This window comes from Nicotiana sylvestris, chromosome 6 (assembly GCF_000393655.2).
Source record: "Nicotiana sylvestris chromosome 6, ASM39365v2, whole genome shotgun sequence".
Taxonomy (NCBI): domain Eukaryota; kingdom Viridiplantae; phylum Streptophyta; class Magnoliopsida; order Solanales; family Solanaceae; genus Nicotiana; species Nicotiana sylvestris.
The window spans coordinates 25,351,387-25,373,904 of NC_091062.1; the positions used below are offsets into that span (position 1 = coordinate 25,351,387).

Consider the following 22,518-nt stretch of genomic DNA (forward strand, 5'->3'; position numbering starts at 1 on the left):
AAGACAATAGTATACATGTAGAGGGTAGGGAATTGGTGCCTGTCGAAACTTTGGCACCTGACAGTACCACTGGGGAACCAACAGAGAGACCTGATCCCTCAACCCAAGAGGAGCCCTTTGCTCTTACTTTGGATGAAACCCCTATTCCTCAAAAGAACCCCTAGTCAGTATTGATCCCGCTCTCTCTCCTCACTTCTATGCTGAACCATTGACTATTATTCCCCATACGATGAGATCTTTGTCTAAGGAAGAAAATGATGGTAGTGAGGAAGACTATGACAATGTGGCTTTTGCAAGGTTCATTAGCTCTAGGAGTAGAAAAGTACCTCCCAAAGATCCCACCCCCAAAAGGCCTACTACTAGGTTGCAAAATAAGGAGGCTCTTGAATCAGTTCTGAAGAAAAACAAAGAAGAGAAGAAGAAAAGGAGATTGGTGAAGGCTGGAAAGCATATGAATGAGAAAGAAGTGCCTCCAACACTTGTTATTGACATTGATGATGAAGTGAATGAGGAACCTGGTTCCTTAGTTTGTAATCCCTCAAAGAAACCTACAGTTACAAAACCCATGAAAGAGTCATTTGTGAGTGTGATGGATGTTAGCAACATTGAGGTGGACTTGTCTGGTGAGAAAGTAGCTGAAGAGTTTACTGGACAATTGTCTGAGAAGGTGTCTAAGGGGTCTGTGTCTGAGAAGAAGGTGTTTGAGAAATCTTTTGAGAAACAAAAGTGTAAGAAATTCAGTGAGAAGGAAGGCTGGTGCCAGTGAGGAACATGTTTCCTCCAAGAAGGCCAATGTTGGTACAACCAAAGAGGTTGGAAGGAAATATTGGAGAAATCAGAAGGTGTTGTGGGGCAGAACATTTGCCCCTGATATTCTTGACATGACATGAATGCGCCAACTGGTAGAGATCTGTGAATTTCAACAGTGGACTCATTTTTTCACAAATGAAAGTCCTAAAGTGTATAAGGCAGAAATGCGCAGTTTTTATGCTGACTTTTTCACAGTAGAGGATGAAAATATCTGCATGAAAATGAATGGCGTTGACTTTGTGATGGATGAAGTTGTACTGGGAACCATTTTGGGAGTGCCTACTGCTGACATATCCTCCATTGAGGGAACCTGCTCTCCAAATTTTCGAAATGCTATCTTGAAAGATAATGCAGTGCAGCAAGGGGAACGACTACACAAGAAGGCCCTTCTTCCAGTGTGCCAACTGATGTTTGAAATGGTAAAAAAAAGTCTTGCTCCTACGCACAGAAATACGTTCCACGTCAATAGTAGACTTGTTTCTCATGGAAGCAGTAGATGCCTTCACTACTACAAACCCGCCTGGTCTCATGATAAAACATATGTAGAAGGTGGCAGATTTTAAGGATGGTAATCATGGGTTTCCTTACGTGTTCCTACTCACCAAAGTATTTGAATTCTTCAAAGTCCCTCTGGGAAAGGTTAGAGTGGGTACTTGCAAGCAAACATTCTCCAAGACCACCTTAGAAGAATGTAAGTGCATCGATAAGGGGGGGGGGGTTGGTAGAAATTCTACTATCTCTCAACTGATAGAATCTTAGAACATTGCCATAGAAGAGATAAGGAAGCTGAAGGCAAGGAATGTCATTCTCGAAGGTCAGATCAGTCAGGACCAGGAGGCACCAGGTTCCAAAAGCTCATAAGGTACAAAGGTTGCCCGTCTGACCAAGAAAAATGTTGATCTCCAGAAACAGGTTGAGGACCTGAAGGAGAGGTTGCTAAATGAGTAGGTGTCAGCAAATGCTCAAATAAACATCCTCCATAGAACCCTTACTTCTTCCTCTTCCTCCACTGATTCCCCTTCCAGCGCTCCTTAAAGTCGTTCCCTTCGCAGTGTCAAGTTCAAAGTGTCTGTCCTCTATTTTGGTTTCTTGTGTTTAGAAATATTTATGATTGGTACCTTTTTATTGTTTTTCTTTTGTCGGTGATTTGGTAACAATGGAACTGCTCCCTGTTTATTTCCAAAATTAATGAATATTTTGTCCTTTTTGCTATGCATACCTTGCTCTTCTAATGTGTTTATCATGTTTGTGTGCACACATGTGACATGAGTTAACTAAGTTAGACCTCTTTTTGCTTATTGATGTCAAAAGGGGAAAAATTAATTGAGGGGGAACAAGATGGGGGACAGGTTCAGGGGGAATACATGAAATACGTATGCCATTCTGGTTCTTAGGGGGAACTTCAATTATAAGTTTGTTATCATCAAAAATGGGAAAATTGATAGGTTATGCATCCTGTTACGTTTTGATGATCTAACAAAATTAATGTTAAGAACCGATAAGGAACCTGTTACACATCCTCAAGTATTCAAGAACAACAAGTCTCAATCCAGGGACGTGGTTCAACATTTCAGAGTCAAAGAAATAACAGAGGGGATAAATGGACACCGGTTCCCTTGCTAAATATACCAGTCAACCCCCCACAGTTGTAACGTCGCTGCAACTATTTCTCTACACACGCAACAATGCAAACAGTGCAACAACCACTTTTTGGGGAATGCCCTTTTACCAAACATGCTTACATCATTCAAGTGATGTCACCTATGTAATATTAACATGAAGCGAAGGAAAAACATCACACTTGCACACCCTAGAATTCATCAAGAATTCTCTCAAGTGTGTGTTGATCTGGCAAGTAACTTTAAAGGGCATCAAGAACATAACGAAGGCCCAGTTTCCTGCATCGAGTCATTATATGTCCTTAGTTGTGTTGCACCTTTGTTAAAGTGTTTTATTTGTAATTCCTACTCAAATTAGTTAGAAGTATTGCTGATACCCAATTTTTTCCAAAAATATTTTTAAATTGCATATATACCTTCAAAATCATGCACTAATAGCAATTGGTATTTTTTCATAATTTTCCTACATTTTTATTAATTTGTCCAGTATTTTGTTTCCAATTAATAATTATAAAATTGCATCACAAATGATTTCAAAAAGCATTTCTTGATTTAATTTATTGTTTATGGTCCTACTGAGGCCAAATTATTCCATAAATAGCCAATTTGGCACCTTTTGGTTATAATTGCAATAACTTTGCAATTATAGCCCATGCATATAATTTTATGCTATTTTCACCAGAAATTAGTCATTTGTATTTTAAATACTAAATAAACATTTTAAAACTATTTTCTATGCATAAAATTTATTTTTATAATTATTAGCTATTTTATTTATTATTTTAACTAATTTGAATTGGGCATTTAACAAATAGCCTATTCTATTTCAATTTTAGCCTAATTAGACCAGCCAAAACACCTAATCATACTCAGCCCAATACCCAAAGCCCAATTCCTAAATTTACCCGACCCAATCTGATTAAATCTAGGTCGTTGATCAATTTTGATTAACGGCCCAGATTCATTCTTACCTAATTTAACCTAAATGACCTACCACCAAACCATCATTCTCTCATCCTCACCCGTTGTCACTCCTCTCATTCTCTCTCAATCTCCCTCTACCCCAACCATGGCTTCCACCCGCCGTTATTTACTCGCTGTTGATTATGGTGGTTCACCACCACTTCTAGCCCTAATGGTTCCCTCCCCATGACCGGAACTCTTGCTATCCTGAGGTACTCAAGGGACTAGTGGCCGTTCACTCACCCCTGGGCTTGTCCTTACCATTCTCAGGCCACCATGGCCTAATTGAGTAAGATCTTTTTATTTTTCGGCTACATCTATGGTTTCTAAGCCGGCATCTCTATTTTCGAGTTATTTTTCTAGAGAACCATAATCTCTTCTCCTATACCTCTTAGATCTGTAGCAGATCTGAGGTTTTCTGAACTATTTTTTGTTTGTTTTATGAAAAACCTTTCGATTTCTTGAAGCATCGCTTTATTTTCCCATTAGGGTTTCTGGAACTTTTGTTCAAAACATATCTCTGGTCTTTTAATGTTGTTTTCTGATTCTCATATGTATAAATGACTTTCTATTAAAATTGCTTTAATCACATTTTGTTATGTTAAAACCCTAGTTTTAACACTATGTTATAATCCTGAGTCTGTCTTTGCTGATTTGTTCATTCGATTCGTCTGAATATCTGTTTCTCATGAATATGTTTCTAGTTTCCGTAATTTTACCCTATTGTGCTTATTAGGGTTTCTGACTTGATTCTTCTTACTATATTATGTCTATTTTTGTTTATTCACAAAAATTTATATTAATTTCCCTTAATTAGTACTACTTTTATTTGAATCCTTGATTTCCTGTGATTGATACCCTTTACTGATTTCATGTGATGATATTCGTTGTTGATTTCCGACTTCTAAATTATCTTCCTGCCTTATTGTGTGGTTGACTACATTATTTACTGATTCTTAATAATGTTTCCTTAATTAGGACTTTCTGAACCTAGCCCTTATTACTTGTTCTATACTTGCACTATTTGAAGTCTTTCCTTATTTGTTATACTTTAGCTATGTATGATTTCTTTCCTTACTTGTCACCCGCTCTTTACCATTTAAACTAATTCCCTTAATTAAGGGAAAACTTGGACTGATTTTACTCTGAGTTCAATAATTACTGAACAATTTTGATTCTTACCTTATTTACCTAGCTTTCAAACTACTATATATATTGCTCTCTTCTACAGTCTTACAAACATACAAACACACATTAGTTCACATCTCTCATACACTCAAAAGCTCTTCTGCTTTCTTTTGTTACTTACTATTGTTACTAAATTAGCCGGCTGCATGCCAAGGCTAATTATTACACTCTCCTATTCTTCACCTTGTGTTTACTCTCTTTACTGGTATGTTCTGATTTTAAATTCAAGCTCTCAAACCAATGTGTTTCCTACTGCTTTAGTTTATCATATTCCTAATCTGTTTCTATCTATTGTTTTGTTGTTCAACATGTAATTGACATATTGCTCTACCTAGCTTGTTAGTTATGTCCTACCCCTTTATAGGATCATCATGTCTTATGAACTTGTAGTCTGTTTAAATTTGACTCTACCCTATTTTTGAATGTTGGTTTACTTGCTATTTAGTCTCTAGTATGAACCTTTCTTTGCAAAGCAATTTTTGTTACCCTAAGTTGTCTGATTCTATGTTGGTTTTGAAATTCTTATTGTGTTGTATCATTAGCTATCCCTCATCCCATGAACCCCCTAAAGGACCTCTAATTCTATAACTATGTTCTAATTAGCACCCCCGAATCCATGTCTTACTGTTTGCACTATTAGCTACCCCCTTAATTGCAAAGACTTCTATTTACGTGTATTATGTATTCCCAACCCCAATTACCCCTGTGTGAAGGGTTGTTATTTGAGTGTTGCTGAACCTGTTTTGGCTCTATGTTTGATCTGCTATTTGTGTAATTACACAACTCTTGTCAAAAACTGTTTTACTGAACAATTCTCTTATTTTATAAAACTACTTCAACTGAGTCTTTTTCAAATATTGCTTTCCTATTAAAACCTTTTCAAAACTATGTCAAACACTCTCACTCTACTCTTAGGTCCTTAAGTTCTGCCCTTCCAGTGTGTGACTGCCTTGGGATCCCTGTGAGATCCCTCTAAACTCTGATGCACTGAAGCTGGCTCTTCCATACTGCACTTACTCAGTTCTGGTTATGAAGTCTGGGTGTGAGCACTGCCCGAGATCCTTGGGGTCCTTAGGGAACTCTGACACACCCAGACATAAGAAAGGGTATGAACTTTGGCATATGAGGCTATAGGCAGTTTGGTATATTTGGGCCTGCTTCAGGCTCCCTATAGTGCAACTTCTTCTTTTCCTTTATCTATTTATGTAATTTATTCAGCTGGTCTGTAATAATTATTTGTAAACGAATATTGGGGATGACTAGTGAAATGGGGAGGGTAGTTATATATTTCTATCAATATCATTAGGGTAGAAAGCATGTTATAGGTTTTACCTTATTTATGCTTGCATTAGAATCCCTACTTTAGGACCAATACATTCAAATCGTGTCATGTACTAGATATCATGCTCTTAGGTTTCACGTATACTGCTTCAACATCTCATTTGACACTAATATATGTTTATCACTTAGAAATCCTGCTCCTAGGTTAATAAAAAACATTAACATAAAAGCTGTTACTCCTGCACATCCTGAAATCATGTCATAACAATCCTGTAACTCTTTTTGTGCATTTATAGATCATGCTTTAGGGATTCTGTTAATTCAAAGATCATTTCAATCTTTGTTCCTATTTGTTTATCCATCGTAATAGTGCGCTTATAGTTGTAGAGTGTCTTTGTTTAACTTGATCCGTTGCCTTGTGTGTGTTAGTGATTCCCCTTAGTCTGTCGTAGGTATAGTGGTTGTGGTCTGGGATGGTCGAGTGAGGTCATGTCCTCAGGGGGAGCAGAGGGTGGGGCGGGAGGTAGGGCAGGGGTTAGGGGATGGGTCGAGAGGCAAGGAGGTAAAGGGAACAAGGGTGCTTATAGGTTAAGAATCGGGTCATGGAACGTAGGCACATTGACGAGTAAGTCTATAGAGTTGGAAAAGATTCTCCAGAAAAGGAGGGTCAATATAGCATGTATCGAGGAGATAAGGTGGGTAGGACCGAGTGCGAAGGATACGGACAGGTATAAACTTTGGTACTCAGGGGTCGAGAGAGGTAAGAATGGAGTGGGTATCTTGGTGGATAGGAAACTTAGAGAGTCTTTGGTTGAAGTTAGATGAGTGAATGATAGATTGATGGTTATTAAGTTGGTAGTTGGTAAGTACACCCTAAAAGTCATTAGCCCCTATGTGCCGCATGTGGGCCTAGATGATGAAGTTAAATGACACTTTTGGGAGGGGATAAATGAGATTGTGCGCCAGGTTCCGCTTGCCGAGAAGCTATTAATAATAGGGGATTTCAATGGTTATATTGGGGCTACTATAGGTGGTTATGACGAGGTGTATGGAGGCTTTGGTTTTGGGGAGAGGAACGGAAGAGGTACCATGCTGTTGGACTTTGCTAAGGCTTTCGGGTTGGTGATTGCGAACTATAGATTTCCAAAGAGGAATGAGCATTTGGTTACTTTTCAAAATGCGGTAGTGAAGACTCAGATTGACTATATCCTCTTCAGGAGGTGTGACAACAGTCTATTCAAGGACTGTAAGGTAATTTCGAGTGAGACACTCACGGCGCAGCATAGACTTTTAGTGATAGACGTTGGTGTTAGGTTAAAGAGGAGGAAACAGACTGCTCGGGGAATACCGAGAATCAAGTGGGGAGCCTTGACTAAGGATAAATCCCAAGAGTTGGAGTAGCGGCTATCGTCTATGGGTGTTTGGAGGAGAAGTGGGGACGCAAACACTATGTGGTCAGCAACAACAGACTGTATAAGGGCGTCTATGAGAGAGGTATCAGGGGTCTCGATCGGTGTCTCTGGTGGGCATAAAGGAGACTGGTGGTGGAATGAAGTGGTCCAAGGTAAAGTGGAAGCGAAGAAGGAAGCATACATGAAGTTAGTAAGGAGCATAGGTGAGGAGGAGAGGTGAGCGTGCATGGAGAGATATAAGGTAGCTAGGAAGGAAGCTAAACTGTCAGTCACGGAGGCTAAGACTGTGGCTTATGGTCGTATATACGAGGAATTAGGGTAGGAGAAGAAGTTATTCTGGCTGGCCAAGTTGAGAGAGAGGAAGACTTGGGATTTGGACCAAGTGAGATGCATCAAGGATGAAGATGGTAGGATACTGATGGAAGATGCCCAGATTAAGAGGAGATGACAGACTTACTTCCATAAACTTCTGAATGAAAAAGGGGATCGGGATATTGTGCTAGGTGAATTGGAGCATTTCGAGAGTCACCGTGACTTCGGGCATTGCAGGCGTATCGAGGTTGAGGAGGTTGTGGGGGTTATGTGTAAGATGAGTAGGGGTAGAGCAACCAGGCCAGACAAGATTCCGGTGGAATTTTGGAAATGTGTAGGGAGAGCAGGTTTGGAGTGGTTGACTGGGTTGTTTAATATTATTTTTAAGGTGGAGAGGATGTCGGCTGAGTGGAGGTGGAGTGCGATGCCTCCATCGTATAAGAACAAAGGTGATATACAAAGTTGTAACAATTATAGGGGTATTAAATTACTGAGTCATACCATGAAAGTATGGGAGAGGGTCATTGAAGCGAGGGTGAGGATAACAGTATTTGTATCTAACAACCAGTTCGGGTTCATGCCGGGTCGTTCTACCACAGAAGCTATACACCTTGTTAGGAGGTTGGTGGAACTGTACAGAGAGAGAAAGAAGGATCTGCACATGGTGTTTATTGACCTAGAGAAAGCGTATGACAAGGTTCCTAGAGAAGTTCTCTGGAGATGCTTGGAGACAAAAGGTGTGTCGGTTCCCTATATTATGGCGATTAGGGACATATATGATGGGGCTAAGACTCGGGTTAATACAGTAGGAGGCGACTCTAAGCATTTTTCGATTGAAATGGAGTTACACCAAGGCTCTACGCTCAGTCTGTTCTTATTCGCCCTGGTGATGGATTCATTACCAAACCATATTCAAGGGGAGGTGCCATGGTGCATGTTATTTGCCGATGACATAATTCTGATTTGATGAGTCATGAACCGGTGTTACCGAGATACTAGAAGTTTGGAGATAGACTCTTGAGTCTAAAGGTTTCAAGCTGAGCAGAACGAAGACGGAATACCTGGAGTGTAAGTTCAGCACTAAGCCTAGGGAAGTGGGCATGGATGTGAGGCTTGAATCACAGGTTATCCCAAGTAGAGGCAACTTCAAGTACCTTGGTTCGGTTATCCACGGGGGAGGGGAGATCGATGAGGATGTCGCACACCGTATTGGGGTAGGATGGATGAAGTGGAGGTTAGCATCCGGAGTTTTGTGTGACAAGAGAGTGCCAACGATACTCAAAGGTAAGGTCTATAAAGCGGTGGTTAGACCGGCCATGATATATGGGGCTGAGTGTTGGCCTATTAAGAACTCACATATCCAAAAGATGAAAGTAGAAAAATGAGGATGTTGAGGTGGATGTGCGGGCACACTAGGATGGACAAGATTAGAAATGATGATATTCGGGAGAAGGTGCACATGGCTCCTATTGATGACAAGATGCGAGAAGCGAGACTCAGATGGTTCGGACATGTACAAAGGAGAAGCCCAGATGCTCCAGTAAGGAGGTGTGAGCGACTGGTTGTGGATGACATAAGAAGAGGTAGAGGGCGACCTAAGAAGTATTAGGGAGAAGTGATCAGGCAGGATATGTCGAGGCTTCAGATTTCCGAGGATATGACACTTGATAGGAAGTTATGGAGGTCGAGTATTATGGTTGTGGGCTAGGAGGTAGCTGAGTCTTGTGTTACCTTGTACTGTTGTGAGCCTAGTCTGGTAAGGTTTTTGTCTAAAATAGCTAGGGGCATTATCATGTCTTACTATTTTCTCTTTTCTGTGCAGGACCTCTTTACTAGCTATCATTTTTGTTTTGCATTTTCCTTTTACATTTTATGTTCCTATTTTTTCTATGATCTCTGTGGTGAAACTAATATTCTCTCCTTTTTTATCCTTATTATCTTGAGCCGAGGGTCTTCCGAAAATAGCCTCTCTACTCCTTCGGGGTAGGGGTAAGGTCTGCGTACATACTATCCTCCCCAGACCCCACTAGTGGGATTTTACTGGGTTATTGTTGTCATAAAACCTGTCATTTCTGTACATTTAGAAATCATGTATTAGGCACTTTGTTTGCATTTGCTTAGCCACACCTAGTTAAACTACAGATTATGAAAGGATGTAAAAATAGTCTCACATATGATCGTCTTGTTTCAAATAAAACTGGTAACAATCCTTGTATTCTCAGCATACTTTAGGCAAGAAACAACTCTTGAACTGTTAATGATTCTGTAACTATTATGCATGATCCCACGACTAGGCAAGCCTTAGGTAATCAATCTGTGTAAAACTGGAGAACTATTTTCGTTTATGTTTACTGCTTAACGACTTACAGGTTTAAAATCAGTAGGCAAACTGATTAGGACCTTCCTGTTGAGGTTATAAAAACAAAGTTGCATATTTCCGTGCATTGACGTCCACTTAGATAACTTATTTAGGTCTTTTCTCTAATAAATACTACTATTGTTTGTGTTTGAGACATGCTGCTTATGTGCGTTACTTGTGGAGGTAAACCTGGACCTCTTAACTGCTTGTTTCTGCATTTATCTGTTAAGTCCTATGTGTTCTTGCCGGTTGCCTAGAATTTTCTCCTTTTAAAACACCTTAGGGGTTGTCTAGAACTGCCCATATTTAGAGGTCCTAAACTCATCCAGGACCACAAGGAAAGGACGAGTAACAACACACTTAGAGTTCGTTAAATAAAAAACTCGCTTGATAACCACTAATGGGTGGGGTAATGGGTAGAAAGGGACGCGCTAATGTCACGTGTAGCCCCTCATTGAGGAGTGTTTACTGGGCATTGCGTGGAGTGTTCAAGTCTTTCCTTTGTCTCATTATTTGAGTCATGTAATGTCTAAAACCTGCTCTTATTTGTAATTATATGTTTAAACTATTTATTTGTTAAAGGACTAGTTCATAATATAAGTTTGGCCGGGACCCACCGTTGTGGACCGAGAGGGGTGCCTAACACCTTCCCCTCAAGGTTATTTCGAGCCCTTACCCTAAATCTCTGGTAATGCAAACCAATCTAAGAGTTAATCAATCTAGGTGCCCTAACGCACCATAATCCGTTAGGTGGCAACTCTTCAAATACCCAAATCCCAAAAGGAAATAAGTTATTACCCCATGAACGTCGGAACTCGAACTTTCTCCGCGGTGGAAAAAAGGGGGCGCGACAGCATGACGACTCTACTGGGGATACCTTTAGGATCTTACTATAACGAGCTTGTCTTTTGTGAATTAGTCCAAGCATGTTTTATTCCGTACCTTTTCCCCTTATTTGGATTTAACTGTCTATTTTCTTTTAAGCATTTATGATTCTTTTATTCCCAAAATTGACTTGTCTCTTTGTTTACCTTTTCCATAACTGTATTTCAATTATTTAAATACTGTATTTATTTTTTTCTACGTGCAAATACTTGCCTACATGCTATAATTGCTACATAAATCATGCTCCACATAATATTCCACTCGTGCGTATCAAATCCTATAGAAACACTTGATGAGTGGTTGTGCTCTTCCTATTTATTGCCCTTAAATTCGGAAAGGCTTATTTGCAGTAAAACTAGTCGATCAGCGGTGTAGTCGACGGTTCCGTGCCTTTCCACCTCAAGTTGTCTGCTTGAGGGTACCGGTCTAGACCCCCATAGTAACCTTACTCTGATTATAATTGTGCATGCATCATGGTTAAACCTAGTCGGATTAATATATTGTCCACATAATAATCCTTTAAGACAAACCTTATGCAAAGTACACCGGGGTTCCATAATCCCAACGGACACAACCATGTTCTGTGCATTAATTTGGAGAACTAAATGCCAATATGCTAATTATGAATTTATAAATAGTCGAGTCTGGTAGGGGAGAAGGCCTAACCCTTTTTGTTTTACAGAAAATGAGGAACGAGGTCCCCAGCCTTGGTATGGTTAGAACACCCTCACTCTTACTAAACTGGTGGAGGAATCTTCCATCAAGTGACCAAATCAATAAATGGAAAGAGAGGGCCGTCAAATCTAGCGAAAAGCTGGAATTTCTGGAATACAGTCTAATGGAATTGGAAGGAAAAGTGAGAAAGAGAGTCACCGACTACCAGAACGCTGAGGGGAACGAAGGAGGACATTAATGAACCTACACGAGCTAGAGGATTTGATTCACAAGAGCATTCAGCCTGGGGAGGGTCCTTCTGGGACCAAATAGGCTAGATTTACTTGTTTTCCCAAAATGTAATAAGGCCAGATGCCAGTAGTGACTTATTTTTTTATTATCTTAGTGGTGTTTGGGATTTGTCTATTTTTAAATTATGAAATGAAGTATTTATTGGCATCTAAAGTTCTCCAAATCTGTTTGTCGCTAGGCCTACCTCGGGCACAACGAGGCTCCCCAAATTAGGACACGAATTTACATTCCGCAATATGTGTTTAAATACTGCAAACATTTCAGAATACTCACTAACTTGTTACCTTTTTGTTTTTGCTTATTTTGATTATTCCCATCCCCTTAGGTTGGTTCACTCATACTGGTCTCATCAGTGTATAATACCAGATCTAGAGGCCCTCCACCTTCTCCTCCTCCAAGCAATACAAAAGGCAAAGAAAAAATGGACGACTTAAGTGGCATCCGAAAGGAGAATGTTGAGGACGCAGAAACCTCAGCTGGCCATAGTACTCCGGCCCCAAATGATCTAGTCTTGAGATTAGAACAAAAGATACTAGAACTACAATGAGAACTTGAGCAGGTTCGCAGCTTGGCAAACTTGTCACTCACATTAAACGTCCCTGACATCCACCAACAAAACACAAAGAACCCAGTACCTCCCCAAAACACACAAAACCAACATCCACAAAATCCTCCCGCACCAAATCAATACGCAACTCCACCCCAAAATCTCAATCCATTGCCAATACCAACTCTGCCACAACATCACCATCAACCAATTCAGTACCCACCAATCGCCACTTACCACACTCCCCAAAACACACCACCACCCATTCCCGATCCCTAAAACTCCACCAATGACCATCATTACACCCAAGTCCCTGGAACCCATCAGAGCAAACCAATATATGTAGAAACTATGCCTCACTCTATCCAACCAATCTCCTATACACCGTAATCCTCCGAGAAAGATTTGCTCATTAAAAACATGGTTGAAGAACTCAAGAGGTTAACAAGCCGAGTTCAGGGTGTTGAAGGCGACAAAGGAATAGAAGGTTTGAACTATGAAGACCTATGCATACAACCAGATGTGGAACTGCTAGATGGGTATAAACCTCCCAAGTTTGAGATGTTCGACGACACAGGTGATCCTAGGGTTCATCTAAGGACCTATTGTGACAAGCTTGTCGGGGTCGGGAAAGATGAAAAGATCTGGATGAAACTCTTTATGAGGAGTCTTACTGGAGATGCTTTGTCCTGGTATATTAGCCAAGATCCCAAGAAATGGTCCAATTGGGTAACTATGCGTCGAATTTCATGGACCGGTTTAGGTTCAATACAGAGAATGCACCGGATGTTTTCTACATTCAGAATTTTAAGAAGAAACCTACTAAGACTTTCCGCGAGTATGCTACTCGTTGGAGGTCAGAAGCAAACAAGGTCAAGCCATCTTTGGACAAGGAACAGATGAACAAAATCTTTGTCAGAGCACAGGATCCGCAATATTATGAAAGGTTGATGGTTATTGAAAATCACAAATTCTCTGATATCATCAAACTTGGGGAAAGAATTGAAGAGGGAATCAAGAGAGGGATGATAACAAATTTTAAGGAACTACAGGCCACAAATAAGGTATTACAATCAGGCGACATGTCAAAGAAGAGAGATGTTGGGGCAGTAATGGTGGCTCAGGGCCCGAAATCCCCACTCACATACCAAACACCACCACCCACATACCAAACACATGCACCCACATACCAAGCACCACCACCTACATATCAACATTTATCTCCCAGATACTCCCAAACAACCACTGTCCATCACACCTATAACTCCCAACCATCCCACTTCCAGTCACCACCAACTAGCCAAAATTATCCAAGACCAAGACCCAACTTCGACCGCAAGCCACCCAGCCAATACACCGCCATTGCTGAGCCCATCGACCAGTTGTATGAAAGGTTGAAAGCCACGGGTTACGTCACTCTTGTTCCCATTGTGGCATTAGAAAACCCATCTCAATGGGTCAATCAGAACAAAACTTGTGCGTACTATTCCGGTATGAAGGGGCATACCACTGCTGAGTGTCGAACATTGATCCAGATGCTAATTGACAACAAGGTCATACAGTCAAAGGAAGTCGCGCCTAATGTCCGCAACAACACCCTCCATGATCATAGAGGTGATGGTATACAAGTGATAGAGACAAATGAAAAATGGGACCCTGAGGGGTCGATTGGGCTTATTCGAGAAGGCTATGACTTTAAAGTTGTAGTCACACTTACTCCTATCGTGGTACTGACTCAATCACCAATCAAGGTTGAGGTAACTGCATCAGTTCTATTCGAAGTAGATGTGGCTCCACCTGCGGGCACCCCCGCTCTATTTGAAGTAGAAGTGGTCACACCTTTCACTATGACAATATCAACCACACCTCCATTCAACTCAAAAGCAATACCCTAGGATTACATTTCCGAGGCTCGGCGAAAAGGAAAGGCTAAGGTAGAGGAATCTGATGCTGCATAAGGAATGACCAGAATTGGAAGAGTCTATACATCCGAACATTTGGGAGGTTCAAGTAAGGATGCCACTACCATGCAGTCTATCATTGAGACAGGGCCAGATGACCAATGGAGGAAAGTACAAGCAAAAAAGTATTTTGTTGTTGACCATTTGAACAAAATCCCTGCTCAGATATTTATCCTGTCACTGTTGCAAAATTTAGAGGCACACAAGAACGCTTTAATGAAAGTTCTGAGCGAGGCTTATGTACCCAATAACATCACTGGCGGAGAAATGGCCAATATAGTGGGGCAAGTACTGGAAAGTCATAAGATTATCTTCCACGAAGATGAGCTACCGCCTGAGGGGTTGAATCACAATCGAGCATTGCATATCACAGTGCAATTTGAAGACAAGTTCATTGACAGGGTCTTGGTTGACAGAGGTTCAAGCCTAAATATTTGTCCGTAGGACACTCTGAAGAGGTTGGGCAAAGGTTTTCATGAAATACGGGTAGGAAGCATGAACGTGAAAGCTTTCGATGGGTCCCAAAGGGCCACAATCGGGGAAATCAACCTTTGCTTACAAATGGGGCCAACTTGGTTTGACGTCGAGTTTTAGGTGCTCGACATACTAGCCTTATATAATCTTTTGTTGGGCCGACCATGGATCTATGCCGCTGGGGCTATACCTTCCACACTACATCAAGCCGTGAAATTCGAATGGAACCATCAGGAGGTGATCATCCACGGAGATGGAAGTAACCTCATCTACACCAGTCAAACCATCCCTGTCATTGGACATAGAAGAAGGTTAGAAGGGGAAACCTATCATCACATTGAATGGGTCAACGCCGTTGAGAAGGATAAATGGTGGAGTGGTAAAATAGAAAGCATATTGGTCTGGTCTGGATATGAACCCAGCAGAGGGTTGGGAAAGAACCTCCAAGGTATCACTAAAACAATATAGCTGAAAAATCATGGTACCACATTTGGGCTCAGATACCAGTACACATGGCAAGAATATAGAAATTGGTTGCCTCCATGGCGTGGACCGTACTACCCTCTCGGGTAACTAGTGCCACGCTTGGAACAAGCTTTTCACCAAGATGATACGATATGGGGGACTGCAGAAGAGGAAGCACTATCTAGGTTGAAGAATTTTTTCTTGGAATACGAAGACATGGACTGCAGTGCCATAATTGAGGAGGAGGGGGAGAAAGAAGGCTTCACTATTCAGATCGTAAAAAGGGGAGTCGTTCTTAGGAACTGGACCGCCATACCATCCCGAGCCTGTCGAGTCCCTAGGTAGCTTGGCAGAGTTTACTTCTATAGCCATTCTAGGCATTTAAGATTTTCAGTAATTTTGTTTTAAGATTTACTTGTTTCAAAATAAATGCTCGATTCACCGAGCCGTACTTGTCTAAATGATTTTTCGGTTTTAATCAAATGCATTTACTCTTTATTATTCATTACTATTTCTACACTTTTTCTTTCTACAATATTATTATTACTTTTTCTGATGAACTAGTGACTGTGACATGTAATAAGGCAACGCAACATGAGAATAGTGATTCAGATGAAGAAGATGAGAGACCCGAGGAAATTGTCAGGGAGGTTGAAAACTTTGAGAATAAGCCTAAGTTCAATATGGACGAGACCAAAGCAGTAAATTTGGGAGACGCCAAGACCGTCAAGGAGACTCGCATCAGCATTCACTTGTTACCAACAAAGAAGGAAGAGTACATTCGCTTCCTAAAAGAATATGAGGATATTTTTGCATGATCATATGATGACATGAACGGTTTGAGCACGTCCATAGTGTCTCACAAGCTGCCCACTAATCCCACGTGTCCACCAGTAAAGCAGAAACTCAGAAAGTTCAAACTAGACATGAGCCTGAAAATCAAGGAGGAAGTTACCAAGCAGATCAAAGCCAAAGTTCTCAGGGTGGTTGAGTACCCAACCTGGTTAGCTAACATTGTGCCAGTTCTGAAGAAGGATGGGAAGGTCATAGTATGTGTTGACTATCGGGATTTAAGCAGAGCAAGTCCCAATGACGACTTTCCACTACCAAATATACACATGCTGATTGATAATTGCGCTAAGCATGAACTCCAATCCTTTGTAGATTGCTTCGCGGGCTATCACCAGATCTGGATGGACTAAGAAGATGTAGAGAAGATAACTTTTATTATGCCTTGGGGTGTATACTGTTACAAGATGATGCCATTTGGTCTGAAGAATGCTGGTGCTACTTACATGAGAGCCATGACAACCATCTTCCATGATATGATACACAAGGAAATAGAGCTGTATGTGGACGGAGTCATTATCAAATCCAAGAGGGCTGCAGATCACATAGCGAACCTGAGAAAGTTCTTTGACAGGCTACGAAGGTACAACTTGAAGTTGAACCCCGTAAAATATGCATTCGGGGTTCCCGCATAAAAATTATTGGGATTCATCGTCAGTCGTCGAGGGATCAAGCTGAAGCTAAGGCTATTCAGGAGTTACCACCGTCTAAGAGCAAAAAGGACGTGATGAGCTTCCTAGGACATCTCCACTATATCAGTCGCTTCATAGCACAGTCCACAGTCATATGTGAACCCATCTTCAAAATGCTGAGGAAAGATACTGAAACAAGATGGACAAAGAATTGTCAGAAAGCTTTTGACAAGATCAAGGAGTACCTGTCTACACAACCAGTTCTGGTCCCACCAGAACCAAGACGACCTTTGCTACTCTATCTATCTATATTAGATAGAGCCTTCGGATGTGTTTTGGGACAACATGACGAGATATGAAGAAAGGATCAAGCCATATATTACTTGAGTAAGAAGTTCACACCTTATGAAGCACGGTACTCTCTGCTTGAACACACTTGCTATGCTTTGACCTGGACAGCTCAGAAATTGAGACATTACTTTTGTGCCTATACTACATACCCCATATCCAGGATGGACCCTTTGAAGTACATATTCCAGGAACCCATGCCGACTGGAAAGTTGGCCAAATGGCAGATACTGTTGAGTGGGTTCAACATCGTCTGCGTAACTCAAAAGGCGATCAAGGGACAAGCATTGGCAGACCACCTTGCTAAAAATCCAGTGGGAGGAGAATACGAACCCTTGAAAACGTATTTTCCTGATGAAGAAGTATCATTCCTATGAGAAGGTAATACCGAAGAATACGACTGTTGGAGGATGTTCTTTGATGGAGCAACAAATTTCAAAGGAGTAGGTATTGGAGCATTTTTGGTATCAGAAACGGGTCAACATTATCCGGTATCTACTAAACTCTGATTTCCTTGCACCAACAACATGGTGAAGTATGAAGCTTGCATATTAGGGCTCAACATGGCAGTCGACATGAATATTCAGGAGTTATTGATAATCGGTGATTCAGATTTGCTTGTGCTCCAGGTACAAGGATAGTGGGCCACTAAGAATTCCAAGATATTGCTATATCTGCACCATGTACAAGAATTGAGAAAGAGGTTCACGAAGATAGAGTTTCGACATGTACCCAGAATTCAGAATGAGTTTGCCGATGCATTGGCTACCTTGTCATCTATGATACAACATCCAGATAAGAATTATATTGATCCCATTTAGGTGAGGATTCATAATCAGCCGACATATTGTGCTCATATTGAAGAAGAAATAGATGGAAAGCCTTGGTTTCATGACATCAAGGAGTATTTGTCAAAGGGAGAATATCCGGAGCATGCAGACCACACTCAGAAATGCACACTCCGGAGATTGTCCAATCATTTATTCCACAACGGAGGAATCTTGTATAGGAGAACTCCTAATTTAGGTTCACTAAGATGTGTCGACGCAAAAGAAGCTTCTAAACTACTTGAGGACGTACATGCTGGGACCTACAACCCACAAATGAATGGTTTTGTCTTAGATAAGAAGATACTTAGGGACGGTTACTTTTGGATAACCATGGAAACAGATTGCATCCAGTATGTCCGCAAATGCTTTCAATGCCAAGTGCATGCCGATATGATAAAAGTGCCGCCAAACGAGCTCAATGCAACAAGCTCACATTGTCCATTCGTCGCTTGGGGAATGGATGCTATTGGTCTGATTGAGCCCACTGTTTCAAACAGACACAGGTTTATTATGGTAGCCATTGATTACTTCACAAAATGGGTAGAAGTTGCATCTTATAAAGCTATAACCAAGAAAGTCGTCGCAGACTTTGTCAGGGATCAAATTGTTTGCCGAATCGAGGTCCCCGAGTCCATTGTTACTGATAATGCCGCCAATCTCAACAGTGATCTGACGAAAGCTATGTGTGAAACTTTCAAAATCAAGCACAAGAATTCTACAGCCTACAGACCTCAAATGAATGGAGTCATAGAAAACCACAATCAATGGCACGAGAAGCTACATTTTGCTTTGTTGGGATACCGCACTACGGTTCGCACATCAACCGGGGCAACTCCTTACATGTTGGTTTATGGTACCGAAGTTGTCATCCCAGCCGAAGTAGAGATTCCTTTTTTAAAAGTCATACAAGAAGCTGAACTCAGCGATGCAGAGTGGATAATGAGTCGCTATGAACAATTGGCCCTCATCGATGGAAAGAGGATGAATGCAGTGTGTCGTGGCCAACTTTATCAAAATAGAATGTCCAGAGATTTCAACAAAAGGGTCAAACCAAGACAATTTGTACCAGGACAGCTGGTGCTAAAGAAGATCTTCCCACATCAAGATGAAGCCAAAGGGAAATTTTCTCCCAAATAGCAAGGTCCGTACATGATTCACAAGGTGCTGACAGGAGGAGCACTCATACTTGCAGAAATGGATGGAGAAATCTGGCCAGAACCAATCAATGCAGACGCAGTCAAGAGATACTATGCTTAGATTATTTACATTTCCTCACTTGATATATTTGAACTACGATTGACCTGATTCCCGTTTAAGAGGGTATACTTAGGAAGCCTTATGGGTTCGGTCATATCATAATAAAATTTCCATTTCCCCTCCCAAGATCAGAAACTAGGGCAGAATTTTGAGGAGGACCCTCAAAATTCCGGAGCAAGTCCAGCCGACACCATCACATGCCAGAAAGTCAATAATCAGTTAAGAAACTGGGGCAGAATTTTGAAAAGGATTCTCAAAATTCCAAAGAAGGTTCAGCAAGGCCTATTTCCGCAAACAGCCGAAGGATCATTTACTAAACTAGGGGCACCCTCAAAATTCTGACATAAGAGAGCTGCAATGCCTTTGAGATGTGTTGCAGTCACTAGTTCATCAAAATTACTTGATATATCAATACGTTTCTAAAACAACTCTATTTTTATCAATAATTGCATAATTTCAAAAACTCGATTTCCATAACAGTCAGGTGTCACCCAGGGGAACTCGAAAAGGCTTTCAGAATGGAGCAAAGCAAAGCCAGCCGACAGAAGCACGAACCAACTTTCCCCCCACAAAACTTACAATTTTTCTTTGAATGCAGGCACGTCTGACGTAGCAATAACATCCACAAATATATACACATAACAAATTCGCTATCAAATAGGCCATCAGACACCGAATATATCTCCATCTAAGAAACATACTACTCTTATTTGCTACTCGTTTTTTGCATGGGACTAAGCCCTGTCCAACATATTTGTATGAGGCTAATCCTTGCCTCCATACTTGTATGAGGCTAATCCATGCCTCCATATTTGCATGAAGCTAATCCTTGTCTCCTTATCTACATGAGGCTAATCCTTACCTCCATATCTGCATGAGGCTAATCCTTGCCTCCATATCTGCATGAGGCTAATCCCTGCCTCTATATTTGCATGAGGCTAATCCTTGCCTCCCTATCTACATGAGGCTAATCCTTGCCTCCATATCTGTATGAGGCTAATCCCTGCCTCCATACTTGCATGAGGTTAATCCCTGCCTCCATCTGTATGAGGCTAATCCTTGCCTCCCTATTTGCATGAGGCTAATCCCTGCCTCCCTATTTGTATGAGGCTAATTGTTAGTTTGTATGGGTCCACCAAATTGTAGAGTACCTGGTCCTCTACAAGATTCTGCTGAGAATGCTAATAAAACAGTATGTAAATAAGGTAGAGGATTTCTACGTGGAAAAATCCCACACAAGGGGATCAAAAACCTACGACCTACACTTGTAGGCTTTTAACTTCACTAACTTGAAATCTAACTACAAGCCACTTTACAATGATTCCTATTGCAAAGGATTTACTCAAATAACTTGTGGTACTCTTACCACAAGCCACTTTGTGACTTCCTAGTTACAAAGGCTTTTTCTAACTTTTGATGCTCTCACCACAAGCCATTTAGTAACTCTACAATTACAAAGACTTTTCCTTATGACTAAATCTAGTCACAACATAAAATCAAGGAGTTTACGGATTTACAAGAGGATTCCTAATCAGAATGCTTCTAGGTAAGCAATTTAGGAGATACAATAAGTACAACAACAAGGTTACAACTCAACTAGGACAACAATAGGCTATCTTTTAGGAACTGGTCCATAGTTGCATTCAACCTTGCTCTTCAAGCTTGTGAGGATTGATTTCTCTAGTTTTGCAAGAATCTTGAATAAGAAACAGAAACCTTCCAGTGATGTTTTATATAAAGCTCATTATGGGTACATCTTGATTACATCACTTGAAAATATGTGAGTACTTTGTTTGGTTAGAGAATGAGTAGGCAGACAGTGTAGTGCGGCAGAAATAGTGTCGTCAGTCACTTCATTTCCAACCGTGTCCCATTGACTTTGTACTGCTATGAGGAAGCCACAAGGGTATCAGGTACTTGTGTGGGTTCCTAGCTCTTGAAGCTGTCACAGTTCACCTTTAGCTAGAATCCGTTAAAGCTTGCAGCAGTCCAAGTAGGTCAGGTTCCTTGTCTGGTTCTTAACAGTAAGTTTGTTAGATCATCAAAACATAAGGCAAGAGTATTTAAAATCTATAAATTTCTCCCTTTTTGATGATGACAAACTTAACATTTATAGGGTGGAATTTGGGCAGTAAGAACCAGTTTTAAAGTGAAGGGAACATAGGGGAACACAGAGTTCCCTTTGAGACTATGCCTTATCGTAACAATAGTTTACATGGTTAGAGCAGTAAGAACACCAGTTACCCCATCTATTCCCCCTAAGTCCTATTTTCCGCCTTTTGACATCATTAAAAAGAACAACAACACAAAAATGTCCAGCTAAGCTAACTCATGCCACATATGTGCACATAATCATGATAGACAATAGAACACACAGAGAGAGAGAGTACTGACATAATAAAATGCGGATTTATATTAATATCGATTTACTATGCCTCTGCCTTTTAAAAAAGAAAGAGGCAACATTGGACTTGTTAACAGGAGCAGTAGTGTTTCATCCCAACCATCAAAAAAAATAAAACAAAAAAAACATCCGCCAAACCATCAACAAAGAAACAAAAACATAAGAAACATATCCAGAAATCTGGTCACTGAAGGGGTATTTAGGGGGTACTAGGAGTAAAAGGCTTGGTAGTTGCAGGAAGTGTCTGGAGAATAAGGTCTATTCGGGCATTTGCCGACTTTTTCTCATTGAGCAGTTCTGCTTTCAAGTTCTCTACTTGCGCCCTAAGATCAACATTCTCCTGTGTCAAATGAGCCACTTCATCGTTCGACATGGGAACCCATCGGGCTTGCTGACCTTCCAACATAGCATTCCTGGCCTTTAACCGACAAATTTCCTCGGTTGCACTATTTTGGGCATTGATAAGCTGAGAAATGGTTGATGTACTTCCTACCCCCCTCCATACTTTTCCACACACTCACACTCATCCAAAGTTGTCTGTGAGAAGGTTTGCTTTCGAGTCCCCACTTTACCTATTCCTAGTGGGACTTTAAAGAATTTGAACACTGGGGTAAGCAAGAATCCATAAGGAAGGCCATGATTACCGTCCTTGAAGGTGGCAACCTTTTGCATGTGTTTAATCATAATAGCAGGCAGACTCACAGGATTGAAACCGTCTAGTTGCTCCATTAGGAATAGGTCAGACTTAGAAGTCACTGACCTCCTTTCAGCTCGAGGCAATAGGACTTTGTTAACCAATTTGAACAACAACTGGTAAACCGGAAATAGGGCTTTCTTATGGATCTGGTCCCCTTTTCGGTTTGGATTGTCTTTTACCACTACATTTCTGAAGTTATACTAACATACATCTCTTACACTCGACACACCAACTGTAGGAACTTTTAAGATCTCTCCAG

General features: G+C 40.9%; 1 protein-coding gene across 1 annotated transcript; it reads left to right on the forward strand.

Moving 5' to 3' along the window:
• The first annotated feature begins 12,762 nt into the window (after positions 1–12,762).
• LOC138870381 (uncharacterized) lies at positions 12,763–14,237 on the forward strand. Its single transcript, XM_070148181.1, has 2 exons — positions 12,763–12,930; positions 13,044–14,237. Exons 1-2 carry the CDS (start codon positions 12,763–12,765, stop codon positions 14,235–14,237), a joined length of 1,362 nt encoding a protein of 453 aa, XP_070004282.1.
• The last annotated feature ends 8,281 nt before the right edge of the window (positions 14,238–22,518 follow it).